At 41.1% G+C, this 13,842-nt stretch overlaps 1 protein-coding gene across 2 annotated transcripts in view; it reads right to left on the bottom strand.

Moving 5' to 3' along the window:
• Nucleotides 1-4,885: 4,885 nt before the first annotated feature.
• LOC146160567 (uncharacterized) overlaps nucleotides 4,886-13,842 on the bottom strand; it is a 31,436-nt gene continuing 22,479 nt past the window's right edge. For both annotated transcript variants that reach the window (XM_083384284.1, XM_083384285.1), the window contains 5 exons: nucleotides 13,244-13,469; nucleotides 12,014-12,113; nucleotides 11,629-11,836; nucleotides 10,100-11,093; nucleotides 4,886-8,290 (listed from right to left, as the gene is read on the bottom strand). In XM_083384284.1, the coding sequence (XP_083240410.1) occupies nucleotides 7,337-8,290; nucleotides 10,100-11,093; nucleotides 11,629-11,836; nucleotides 12,014-12,113; nucleotides 13,244-13,469 (2,482 nt within the window). In that variant the 3' untranslated portion in view covers nucleotides 4,886-7,336. The remainder of the gene's footprint in view (nucleotides 8,291-10,099; nucleotides 11,094-11,628; nucleotides 11,837-12,013; nucleotides 12,114-13,243; nucleotides 13,470-13,842) is intronic.

The following is a 13,842-nucleotide window of genomic DNA, read 5'->3' on the forward strand; positions in this document are numbered from 1 at the left end:
GAATTTTTCGGTGGAGCAGTCTATCAAGTCGTTTGTACCCGTACATGAAACATGCTGGTAGCCTTCGAAGGCATCAACTTCACCGCATTCCAAATATTGCCTCTCTTCTGCACTAGTTGCCTCGTTGACTTCACCTTGACGTGGAAGTTTAAGTTTCATCGAACGAAACGAATTCATTTTACTTTACCGGCTTTCACGACTTGTAGTAGTAAATTTGTGTGAGGTAATCTACTAATTCTTAACAAATGATCACTTCAACAAATATTTACCAGCCATAATTTAGTATTACATTAATAATGTGACGTAACTCTAGAAAATAATAAACAATTAATATGTATACAAAATAGTTTTAAATATGCTGCTATTGTTATCTATAGTGAACTAAAAAATCGTCTTTTTCAGTGATGGCTGCTTTAGATTTCCCGCTCGCTTTTGTATATTGTAACATAGATAAATCGTTTTTGCAATAAAACTTTATTGTTTGGTTTTCAGCTGATACCCTTTATTTCTCTGTTCTTATAGACACAACAATTAAACGCAACCTCACACTATACAATGTTGCGTTAGCAATATTGTTAACTGAATATTCAACAAGTATTCTCTTACTCGACAACCAATTTTCGCGCAAACCGACTTTCATCTGTCCTGTCACGTTGGCGGTGTCACGCAAGTGTGGCATCTTCGAGTGCATCGCAACACTTTTGAGGCGTCCCCCTCACGACCGCGTGGCCCGTAAAATAACAACAATCACCTGTGCTGCGCGCCACTTTCGATTGCCGAGCGAAAAAAGGGAAGAGAGAGAGGCGCGGCGATTCTTGGAAAACGACGGCGCCGTAATTTCGAACACGAGTCGAATATTCATAGGTTGAGCAATTACTAAACGATTCGCTTACATAATTCTATCATATTGAGCAAAATTTTGCAATCCATTTTTTAATGTTCCTGCTGATTATGTTTTCATTCTTGGTGACCGGCATTTTGGAAATAAACACAATTCCCGTTTTCTCAACAAATTGTTTATTACTTTTTTACATATCTTTGACAAAACTGTAAAACGCTAGCCGCATGTATAACAAGGTCTCATGCCCTCGAAATTCTGGTTTACTGACTGCAAAGCTTTTCATTGCGTGAAAGTAGAAGCCGCGAGCGCGCGTTTGGGCGCATGCGGTCCACGCTTCGCAGAAGCAACGTGTCCACCCAACGAGGCGCTTTCGTTTCTGCGAAATCGTTCACAGTTGATTAGTCAACGCATGTTTGTGTACCCGGTTCTGTTGCCGCTTGCGGGTCGCCGATCTTGCGCCCCTGCGGTCGCCATAACACCGGTAGAGAGACAAAGGAGACACCTTCTCGTTTTATGGCTAGTGTTTAGAGACTGTCGTCACGCGCATAAGCCGTATAAGTATATTGGCCGCAGCCGTTTAACTTGACCGCTCCGTGAAACGGTGTATTTAGAAGACGCCCGGCGTTGGCCATTCGTCGTTTCTGGGACGTGACGAATAATCACTGACGTATCGCAGGTCGATCTCTATATTTTTAGTACCTTTTCGTCGAACGCGCCGTGCTTGTGATGTGAGGTTGCATTTTTTGTCTCGACGGTTCGAAAGCCGTGCAAATATTGAATAAATTATTCGTAAGCTGAAATTTTGACAGACGTTATAATCTTTACGATCACCCCTAATGTGACCCTAGTATTGATTTCGTCACATATGTGGCCAATCGTTGAAAAGCAAGCTATTATGATTTCTTTATCTAATTGCCGAACTTTACGGACATAGCAAAATCTTAAATGATATGCAGTATGTCGTTGTGATTATTATTGCTGTTCCTGCACGACAAAAATATAATATATTAAACGTACGATATAATTAACAGCAAATCGTATAAAAGCAACATCGACTGAACGATAGTCTAAATTTCGCCCAGCTCGGCTTGGAAGTAAAAACGCCGAAATTTAATGATATTAAGAAAACGTCGGGTTGGTGAACGCTAAGGTGAAAAATAAATTAAGAAATATATGATCTAAATAAAATACAACTTTACCAAGCATAATTTCGGGTACTGTTTATGTTATACTGATGCGTGGTTAAGCAATGGAACGTAAAGGGTTGTATTGCATATTTTGTGACAAGCAACTATTTTAATGTATCTAAATCCATGAATTTTGCAAAGTAAATCAATAAAATACCCTGCTGTTTTAACAGAGCCTTTTTAAAATGTTGTAGTTGACGAAAGGAAGCCAAATGTTTATTACGTCACGCAAGTAGTTTATGGTTTTCTTTGAGTTTGATGCATCATGGCAATAACCATAGAGTTTTGCCAGCCCCTTTTGAGCGGAGACAGGTCGTCGCCGTTTGCCAACAAACAAGTACACGTTGCCCATATGTCCACTTCCGATTGTTTACGGTCAATTTCAGGGAGGAACATTGCTGGAACATATACGTCACACACCGCGCGGCGTTTTCCGTGAAACCAATGCTTACACAACTATGCACGCATTTGGGTGTCTACTTGCTTCCAGTCATAGTATAAAACAGTGAATACTTCTTCCGGATGAAAAAAAATACGATGCTAAAGCTATCGCCTTAAAACAACAAAATATCTAGAAGTCATGAGAACAAGTCGGTTTCAAAACTCTTAAAACATTGTCTGACGGCCCCGAAACACGGCACCCATTATTAGCGCTGTCCGACAAACGGCAATTTCTCTCCAATACATGTGTCACAATCGGCTTTACACATCACTGCTTGACACATTAGCAACCGCCGGTAGTGCAATTAGTTTGCGTTTTTGCGTTCGCCCAAGGAAGGACTCTTTGGTCAACATCGAGTTATAAAGAACATGATGGAAAATTTGTGAGTTGCCGTAAATTCGACGAACGTTAAATTTGTACAACTTACGTATTTTTAAGTAAACTTACAAAGTAATTTGCAATCACTCCTATAAGCCCTTGGAGCAGAAATTTTCATCTTTCAACAATTCTGAGCATTTTGTGCAGTAAAAGTTACGCTTGATTGAATATGCAATTTATATTGTTATCTGTTCTGCAGTTATTTATAAAACAATTTGATGGTGGTATTGCCTACTACCACTAATCAATATTCTACGCACATTTGTCTTTTGCGACATACTTTAATTAAACCAATATTCTTTTCGTAGTGGTTATTTTTGTGCTTTAATCAGGGTGCATTTTTAAACGGTAAAACAACTGCCTAATGGAAACTGTGGTTCAGTTGAAGTCGCGACTACTAGCCTCACAACCAGCGTTTTTGACAAACAGATTTGCTGGTAGCGGTCAAGTTGTCCACCACGGGTGGCAATTGTCGTAATAAGCGTTTACGACCGCCATGTGCGACGTTCGCACCGCTATAATCGTTTGGGATTCGCGTGAATGCATTGGGCCCAGTCAGGACGCCTTCTAACGTAAAGAGCCTTCCAGGAAGGGTTGCACAACAGTTTCCCAGAAGCCGGCGGGCGCGTCAAATCGAAAAGCTTTTGCGGCTTTTGTTGGGCGACTTGTGATTGAACCTCGATTACCGGAGCCGCATTCCTCTAATTACCCAGCGAATTAAATCGTTCACTAAAAAATAGAGCGACGCCACCGAGTGCGGTTGAAACAAAAACAAGCTGAAGTCCATTGTTGCGTAATAGGCGGCGGCAAAATTTAGCGGCTTTGAGATGAACCTTGTCTATCACAAAGGAAAGTACTCATCTGGGTTGTTTGTTTTACTGTGTGCGGCGTTTATCGAAAGATTTTGTTTCATTAGACCATATATAGAATTGTTAGATTTATAAATCTAAAACCACCTAACGATGTTTGAAGGGTTTTGCACATAATTTGCTATTTATTTTTATGAATTTAAAGCTGTTTTCGTGGAATTGTTCCAATACATACAGCAAAGTTTAGTCAATATTACACAGAAAATGGTATTTATTTTGCATACAGGTTACAGTTCGTATAGCGGACGTTTGTTGGAGCACGGAATAAGTCATTTTATCGAATACTGTGCGTGCAGCCGATTGACGAAACGTGAATGAGTAAATCGTTTTTTGTTTGATGACGTTCATTACCTTGTCGATCATGTGTTTCTTAGCGCAGAAATAGTAGAAAAACTCTATATTTGGGATATTATAAATGGATGAAAATCTTGGCCCATTTGTCAGTGCAAAATGCCACTAATTTGTTTTTTAAGTTTTTGGTTGGGCACTGCGGTTGTTAAAAATAAATATAGATACACTTACCGGAAGGTACCCTTAACCGCGTGACAGTATGTCAGTTACATATTTCCTGTTCTCGTTTTCCTTACGTAACCTGAACTTCAATAATAAATATAAACTACAATACTATAGAAATTTAGCTTGTTTTGCGTTACATCGGTGCAATTTGTTTATTATTTCATCTTATTTTACACAAGCATGATATAAACTGCGTAGTCGTTTGCTTCTACAAGTACATTGCCCGGGGCTAATACTTCAGCGGAGTTCCTCAAAAACTTTTAGCCATCCATATTGGAAAACAGTGGAAAGTAGTATTACGGGTCGCAAATAAACCGAATTGATTTAAATGTTGCGGTTTATTTACATGTTGCAACACATTGTGCCAAATTCTCATATGCGCACCAGGGACTGCCAAATTTTCAGATGCGCAATCAGGGTTTTTTGTATATAGGCCTACCTGAACTTCCTATTCCTAGCACATTTGGGAATCCGCAGGTAACGTTAATGTAAAAGTTGTTGAGGTTTCGGTACATTTGTGGACAGTGAGCTAATCCGGAGCATTCCTGAGTATACATGGGTGTTGATGCATTTGTTAAACGCTCCAATTCCAATAGTTTGCCTGATATTTCGCATAGGTATCTCAACCGCAACAAAAGAGAGTGGTGTACTTTTCAATTTATTAATTATAGTGGTGGTTTTGTTCTTGGAAGACGCGGTGCAAAATTACTTGGGTCATTTGTCATTCGGTTCACTCGTTTCGGAAATGCACCACCGATTTTTTAAGAGTTATCGCTGTATTAGTAGAAAGTAGCAAGTTATAATAACAAGAATAACAAAAACCGACGCACAATAATATTATCGCATTAACAGCGAAAAGCGATCCTGTGCAAAAGGCAATACCGAATATGCGATATAGGACTGCATTAAAACGAAATAAAAGAACAAGAGCAAAAATACTTTTATGATCACATGCAATAGAATTTTAACCGTTTCCGTATATGCCCAAAATAAACGTTTCCAACATAACAAACAAAAGTAAAGCTAACAATAAGATCAGATTAAAATTGGTTATGAAAAGACCCGAACAAGGTGGCGATAAATGCAGAGCAACAATAATTTGACAAATTAGGATTATTACATTATTGCAGCTGTACGCCGATGGCACTTGAACAAACTGCAACTTCATTTTATGCGACCATATGTTGTAGAATGTAGATGTAGTTAAACAGAGAACAATATGTGATATTATTTTATCAAACCAGTTATATCTATTTAAACCAAAAGAAGAATTAAAAAAGGGGAAGACGGTAATTACTTTTGGCGAAAAGTGCATTTTGTAGACTTCGTGCAATACAAATTATCTTTCTCGTTGCGCAAAATATCATTCTAAAATAAAAAGAGTTCTAATATATTTGAATATACGGTCACATTTTGAATGAAAAGGTATAAGCCACTTAATAGAGCAAGCGTGGTAAGACAAACCGCGAAGTGTCTAAATAAAAACCGAAAGCGCATCGTTGCGAAAGGCGGAGCATTTGCAACGAAAGGTAACCTAGCCATCTTTAACCTACAACACGTGGAAGGTGCGGTCTATTACGCAAAAAAGTGGACCCTCTTGCTGGGCGTCATGTACAAGTGAGCCGACCGATGCTCGCTGTACGCAAATAGCGACATGTAATGTTGTTACTGCCGAATTAGGGTCGCTTAGGTTGACTATCCGCTACCCAAGTGCCTAACCTGGCCGGAGCATCACGTAATTCACGACCGGACGGGATTTGTTTACTACAAGTTTGCGACGCATTGCTTTACCAGGACCAGCGAATAAATTTAACTTTTACCCATTTTTGTGCGTTGATTGTGAAGATTAAAAACTAAACCGGTTCTACACAAAAGAGGAAAACTAGCGACAAAGAAAGTCGTAACATAATTAATTTATAGCTTACGTAACAAACGAGAAAGTTTATAACTTTTGGGATTTTTGATTCTGTTTGAAAAATATTGTTCTCGAATCCAGACTGTAAAGCCAAAACGGCTACGTTGACCTATTCGCTACCAGGTTAATAATCTGTCATCGTGTGACCCCGCAAGGTGGGGCGTCGGTACTAATTTCGGATTTGCATTGTGACCATTCACGTTATACAATAGTTTTTCAATGCAACGATTTCAAAAAGAGCCACTCTTCGCAACCCAACGTGCTTAGTTGTCAGGCACAAATGTCAGCGACCGTTTGGTTGTCCGAACATGTAAAGTAGTCCACACTCACAGATCGTGAACGTACGCGTCACGGCTTTTTAACTGCTGGAATCAGACGTAGGCGCACGGCAGCAAAGGTTGCAACAAATAGCATGTAATGGTCACCTCACCGGAAAATGCACCTTATTTGAATATTGGGCACTGGTTAAAGCACGATCTTCCTATTCGGTTGATATAATGAGTTCGTTTGGAAGAATGTTGCGTCATGCCAATTGCGAGACTAGTTAGAAATATACTTACAACATTTGACATTATCCACCGCCCAGTGAATTTTTTTCCTAAATAGTATACATGATAAATTTTTGCGGTTTTATCAAATAGAGTCCACTTAAATACCTCCAACGTAACATAGAAAACAACTTTAAAAACGGTGGTCGATTATATCCATCTCAGAATAAACAATTTTTGATTCCAAGTATTGTAATATGGCAAAATTACAATTGTTTGGGATAACAAAAGGAATTTCGTTTCTTGATTATTTCCCGTAAATACAACGGAAAGTATAAAGCATTAGAATACAACATTAACTGCGATCTGAAGTATCTTCATCAGAAGTCAATTCTATTTGTTAAACAATTTCGGGTTTTTAAAGTTGAATGACAGCGGAAAGAGAAGGTAGCTTGTAGTAACGCAACACCACAAAAGGTCGTTGAAATTTACCAAAAAAAACGTCAATTTACCGAAATGCTTTTACAGTGGCGCGCGAGAAAAAAACAGCAAAGGGACAAGCGAAAATCGGCTAACGCTTTGCTGAGCAAATGGAAAGCACAAGAATTACGAAAGGGAACCATTGCGGAAGCGGTGACGACACAAGAGAAATAACAATAAAATACAGGAAAAGTATAGGACGCTGTTCTGTGAAGTCTCGTTAGGTTTGAAGGGTGAATCGGGATCGCGTAGCCGACTTAACAAAGCCGAGGAGGGGCGTCGACTTGGAGCGGGTTAAATGTTGGTGACAAGGTTTAGGCGAAACCAACGGCGTCGAGATGCTCTCGGAGCGGCCTCTATCTTTGCTGGCGGGAAGCGACGAACTGCGTTGGACTCCGGCTTTGATTGTCTCCATCCGCCTGACGATGTCTCGGACGCCGACACCGGGCGATTTCGGTTTGCTCACGTCCTCCGATGACTTGGACTTGCTGGCCGCGAACGGGTTCGGTTGTGACGCGGTCTCAGAGAGCCGGCGACATGTAGCGCTAGAGAGCCAGGTCGGGCGCCAGGTGGAGCGTTCGGATTGAGTACGTCTCACCCTGACCCCCTTGATGTGGAACCGTGAAACACTCGGAGGTGAACACGATGTACCCCGGACCACCTTCGGGGGCCTGTAAGGTGCCGCCGACCATAGGTTTGCAATGCCGGCCCTGATAGTTGAAGAGCTGACGTCACGTGTGGGTGACGTGGTGTCTTGTTGTTGAATAGTCCTTGTCGGTGACGAAACAGCTTGCGGTTGGTCGATAGAGAATTTGCCGACGAGGTCGCGTACGCTACTTTCCGAAACACAGGCATCACCATCTCCCTTGCTATTTTCCGGAGGAATTCCCCCCATGAGCAATTTGTTAATTAGAGTGGTTGGCGATGAATCAGTTTTAGCAGAGGGTGGACTAATCGGTTCGCTCAATATCTTGTCTTTAGATTTCTTTGACTTCGATCCCCTTCTCGTTAGCTTTTTAAGGTGCTTTTCTATCTCTCGCGCCATCTGGCGGACACGCCCTGCTTTCTTGGACGGTTGCGTGGTGGCGCCCGTGAGGTCGTCAGCAGAGAACGAAGTAGAGAACGAAGACGAACGACTGCTTTCTACCGAATCGCTCAACAACTGTGTTCCGACCTGTCGCGAGAAAGTTCTTAGGTCGAGCATAAACAGTAAATACAGCTGCTACCTTGACCAACGAATACGGCTTAGGTATCATTAGTACACCGAAAGCTATTTCAGACTCACCGAATCTTATTAATGATGCAAGCAGGGCAGGCTAGAAATACAAATAGCCTGTAGTGAGGTTCGAACTCACGACCTACGGTCATACCGCGACCGTCGCTCTACCAACTGACCTAATCGAACCTCACTGCAGGCTAGTTGTTTTTGCAATGTACTGATATATCGGTTTTTGATTTACATGTCGATTAACACACATCACAAAATACCAACTGAATGGTACACAAACAAACTTTGGTTACACTATATACCAGTGTTTCCCAACCTTTTTTACACTAGTGCCCCCTTGGGCTCAATATTATTTCATATCGCCCCCCTCATCTTGCTTTACAGTAAAGTATCATATTAATCGTTGTCTAACATCATATTGACTTCACATTCGTTTCGATAAGCTGTCAGTCATATTTTAGGTTGTCTAACATACATTCACTATGCTAGGAATTTATAGATACATTAATTCACCAGGTTATGTCATTACCCAAAATTCAAATTTCTGCACCAATACTTTAAATCAAGGGTCGGCAACCTTTTCTTGTCACGGGCACTAATCAAACTCATAAAGGTGTGGGCCGCACAAAATGTTAACTTAGAATTGTGTTATTGGAATGTTAGAACAACTGTGAATCAGGCGGACCTCCGATTTTTTTCATCCACCACTACTAATGAAAAGTGTAATAAAGCTACTTTAACACGATAACTTTAATAGATAGTGTAATTCAGTGTTTGTTAAGCTCTTTAAGTCCTGGCGCACCTGGCGAGCGAAGCGAGCGCGATTTTTTTTTGGGTATACTAACATTTATTTTAAATTTCGTGCTAGTATTCATTACATTGCTAAAAAAAAAATAAAAAAATGGTAAAATATATGTCTAATATTTTTTAATACGTTTTCCGTTTGTCCGCACAGGTAACAAGCGCTTATCTATTGCAAAGACAGCATGAAAACGTAAACAAACTGGACGCAGAAAGATCAAGAAAAATGTTTGCCCGTTCTAAGTTAAAATAGTCAAAAAGTATTTAAAATGGACTTGTGTCTAGTTTTCAAAGAGGTGGCGGGCCGTAAGTTGGCGCCCCCTGCTTTAAATATACAAACATTTTGCCACGTATAAAACTGTGAAACGCAACAACAACCAACAACTTTACATAAGAAAGTCAATTATTACGTAACAATGGTCCGAAAACTACTACAAGTTCGCAGTACGAAAGTTGCCATTTAAGGTTAAAAGTTACCTACAGTCCTGTTTGTTACTATTTATATGTGAACTTTTCAATTAATTTTGCCATAAGTACTTTCATGTAACGCCCCCTTATATGCATTCAGCGCCCCCCAAATTAGAAACAGACCCAAAACGCCCCCTTGTAACTCACCAACGCCCACAGGGGGGCGGTACCGCCCACGTTGGGAACCTCTGCTATATACGGATCTGTTCATAAGTTTAATGGTGAAAATAACAGCCCAAATAGACGTAAAAAGCGACATGCTTATTGTTCAAACGTATCTATCGTTTTTGCGACGCTTGTTTCGCACATTTTTATCATTCCTTTATGCGACTGTGTAACTGATGTGGCCTTTATATCACTGATGATGGCACAAGCATTTGCCGAAACGTTTGAACAATAAAGCATGTCGATTTTTACGTCTATTTGGGCCGTTATTTTCACCATTAAACTTTGGTTAGCTATATATAACCATTAGGTTTATCTTACCTCTCTGATACACAAGAGAAGTTCCGGTGACATTGGGCCGCTGGGTTTCGCATCGCTCCAATCCTGGGTTTTGTTCGGCAGTACAAGTTTGATAGGCTCTGGCTTTACAGGTGACGATATTACGAGGGTTTCAGGAGCCAAACCACAGTCGGCCAGGTTGTTATTGTTACTGTTTGAATTTGCATTGGCAAGCGGACGCTTTTTGTCACCGATGTAAAACTGCGATCCAGGGGTAGGTTCGTCTTTGGCAGTGACCTCATCGAAGGCGACCTCCACAACTGTTTCATCGACTGGCACAAACGAACAAGCAGACGCTGACGGTGTCAACGGTGACGTGGTTCGACGTCTTGATGACGGCATCGACATGGTCCTCTGAATTCCCTCGCCTTCTGGCCTTGACTTCGGATCAAATGTGTTCGGCGAATTCCTACTTTCAATGTCGGTGACGATCTTACGCACGGAAAGCGCCAGCGCCTCGGAGTACGAACGACTCCGTGAGGCTGGCGACGATTCGTCGTCATTGTCAAGCGCAGATGACATGTTGGCATCATCCGCTGTCATGTTGGCAGGTGGCAGCGAGGCAGTCTTGTGGTGGCCCTTGACAAATACAGCGGAATCTTCGCTTTCCTCCGTGGTACCTGGCAGCGCGGAAACCAGCTTCGCGTCATCCGAAGGTGACTCGATGACGGCTACGATTTGGCGAACTGGAACTTGCGATTTGAAGGGCGCCCCCTGCTGTTCGCTTTGCTCGATCGACATAGCGGAGTCGGTCGACTCGGACATCGTGAATTGCGACTTGATGCGGTCGATGTCGACGTTCTTTGCGTTCTTGAACGACGGACTGTTCATAGGCGACACCATGGACGGATGCAGCTTCTCAGGCGTCGTGACGTCAAGGGCTTCCGGGCGTGTGATTGGCTCGCACACGAGGGCTGCTGGCGACGAGGTTCGAGCCTTGGGAGACTTGCGTCGTGCGGAAGGCGTTTTGGCAATGCTGAGCAATATGGAACAACACTTAATCACTATAAATGTTTTAGGTTTATTTTAAGCAATTACAAAACGCTTTAGTATAATTAGATGTTTGGCGAATGAATCGGCGTGACAAACGGAAAATAAAAAAACGCCCCCAATGGCCACAGTGGCTTATCGGAGTGGCCAAAAGTTTCTTTCATATCATATTAACTTTGTTGCATAGCCGCGATTAATTTATAATTTTAAAGAACCCATATGGGCGGTAACTATCCATTTAGATGCTGCGTTTCTCAATGGAACAAGTAGCGGTTAGAGAAAGTTCTCGTTTCCGCATGTCAGCTGTAAGAATATATATTTTGTCCAGGATTGTTATTTACTATAAAAGTCAGTAAGCAAATCCACAGTACCACAAACAAATGAAGGTATAAATGTATATTTATCACTTCGTGTGTGTTTACTGTTTATAAAACCAAAACCAATGATCTATGTTGTACAAACGTTTTTCGCACGTTTTTACGAACCAAAACTTCGTTTACAGTTAGACTAAGAAGGCTCACCCGACGTGCACAAAAACACTGTCCTCGCTATGCGCCAGATCGTCTAGGTCGTGAGCGCCCCCGTGTGGCGAGGTGGCTGCCGTGTGGCGGCGTAGTTGAGCTCGTTTGCCGGTGAAAGACTTGCGCTTCTCTTCGGCCAGCTGCAGACGGTTGGCGTCAGAGCCGTGTGGCACGATGAACCCCGGCTCTGACACCGGGAAGCCAGCGCCTGTTGCGTCACAATTGCATGATTTTAATTAATAACACTGCTGTTTTTTTGTATATTACAAGGCCCATCAGGCTGGTACTCGGCCTTGTCATTAGTATTGATATTTCGCCTTATTCAAGTAAAAAATATTTTTTGTTTGGTAAATAAAGAAATGAAAGACAGTACACGACCACATACCATTGCATTGATCGGGTGTCAACTGGTTATTAGGGAATGATGGTGGCGACTGATAGGGGCGTCGGCCTTCATCAGGAGACCAGGACTTCGGGCGAGATACCTGAAAACATAATTTGACGATACAATAAGCATTTTTCGTCAGATTTCATAAATTTACATTAGTCTGAACATTGTAAAACCTTACATTTGAAATTTACATTTAAAATCGCCTTGGAAGCACATCAATGCATTATAAACATAAACATTTACGATGCAAAACAAAAATGTATTTTGTCCTGACGAGCAGAAAAATCTGAATATAATACACCGTGGATACGACCGATATAAGCTATTTCGAGCAAAACGACTAAGGACCAATCGAATATCAAAACGGCGCAACAAAGCTATACCATGACGTTACATGGCGTGCTGGACAAACAACCTTCGACGAATGATCGTAAATTTGGATCGACAAAAAGAAAACGTAAGAACGTTAGTTTGACCTCGATTCAAGTCGTTCGAATCTGGGTGGCGCGCGAGAGGCAGAATAACGGCTTTTTTAGGTTTATACTCCATTAGAAAAAGCTTTTGTTTAATTTTCTCGAAACAGTTTTCAGTCACTTTACAAAGTACGACGTACTCGCGACGTTTTGGCTAAAGAGAAAGAAGGGACCGTAAAAGATACTGAACAAAAAAGTTTGTTACATCTGTAGTTATATTTGGCAGAAAATTATGTTGGACGCAAGTCCTCGTCCCCTTTGCCTAGATAACTTGTTTAAAACTGTTTATAATTTTGTGTGTACAGAAAACTTACCACATACACGCCGCTATTTAATATATTAAGATTTTCGCAAAACAAGTAAATAAACCTGTTTGCGCACTCCTGTATCAGAAATTATGGAATTTACCTATTGCCTAGAGGTGTATCATTAAATTGTCAAGTTACAATGTTAATGCTTTGTAGGAAGTGTTCTACATATATTTTTTATTTTCTTCGTGTGCCGCAAAACATAGTTTGAGAACAAAATCTTAACGGGGTGCTTGTTAGTGAAATTTATGTACTGCGAGTTAAAAACCTTATTTCTATCTGATCACGTAACGTACACTTCTATTCTAATTGCGAAGCGAAAACAATTAAAATAAATTACTCAACAACGTTTATCACAAGAGTAAAACTACATATATTCATATATCCTTACACAAACCACATATATATATTTATGCAACTTTTAATATGCGTTGATAATCTACCTTAGGAGTTTCCATAGAAGCGATATCGAGAAGTCGTCGGTTGAGGTCAAATTCGGTGCCGTCGAGAATGGATGAGTCGCCGGTTTCGTCGGAGAGCTGGATGAGAGGGGCGCTGGTGCGTGGCGAGAGGACGGGCGCTGTAGAGATCGGATGATCATCGGATATGCTCGGTTCCGACAAGCTTGACTCGGATCTCGAGCGGAAGAGCTTGTTGTGACGCTGGGCGCTGAAAATTTTTTTGCGGAAGGTCAGCCGAATAGTCCGCAAAACAAATAGACAACGGGACAATTTGAAATACGGGACAGTTTAAAATATTTGACATAACTTAACCTACAAAATACCACAAACTATCCTTAATACAGGGATCAAACATTTAAGGGACAGACAAATTTAATTGGACTGGCGATCGCGGGTTGGATAATAAAATTTTGCTTAGGAATTCATTGATTTGAATATCATTGAAGCAAAAAACTAAAAAAATAAGCATTTATAGCTGATTTTCTGCTCACTAAAATAACACTTTATTCAAGAGACAAAACAACATATATTTTGTAAAGCGTACTGCAGAGAATATACGAGCTATGAGTTCCTATAAACCT

This window comes from Ascidiella aspersa, chromosome 3, assembly GCF_963924565.1.
Source record: "Ascidiella aspersa chromosome 3, kaAscAspe10.2, whole genome shotgun sequence".
Classification (NCBI taxonomy): Eukaryota; Metazoa; Chordata; class Ascidiacea; order Phlebobranchia; family Ascidiidae; genus Ascidiella; species Ascidiella aspersa.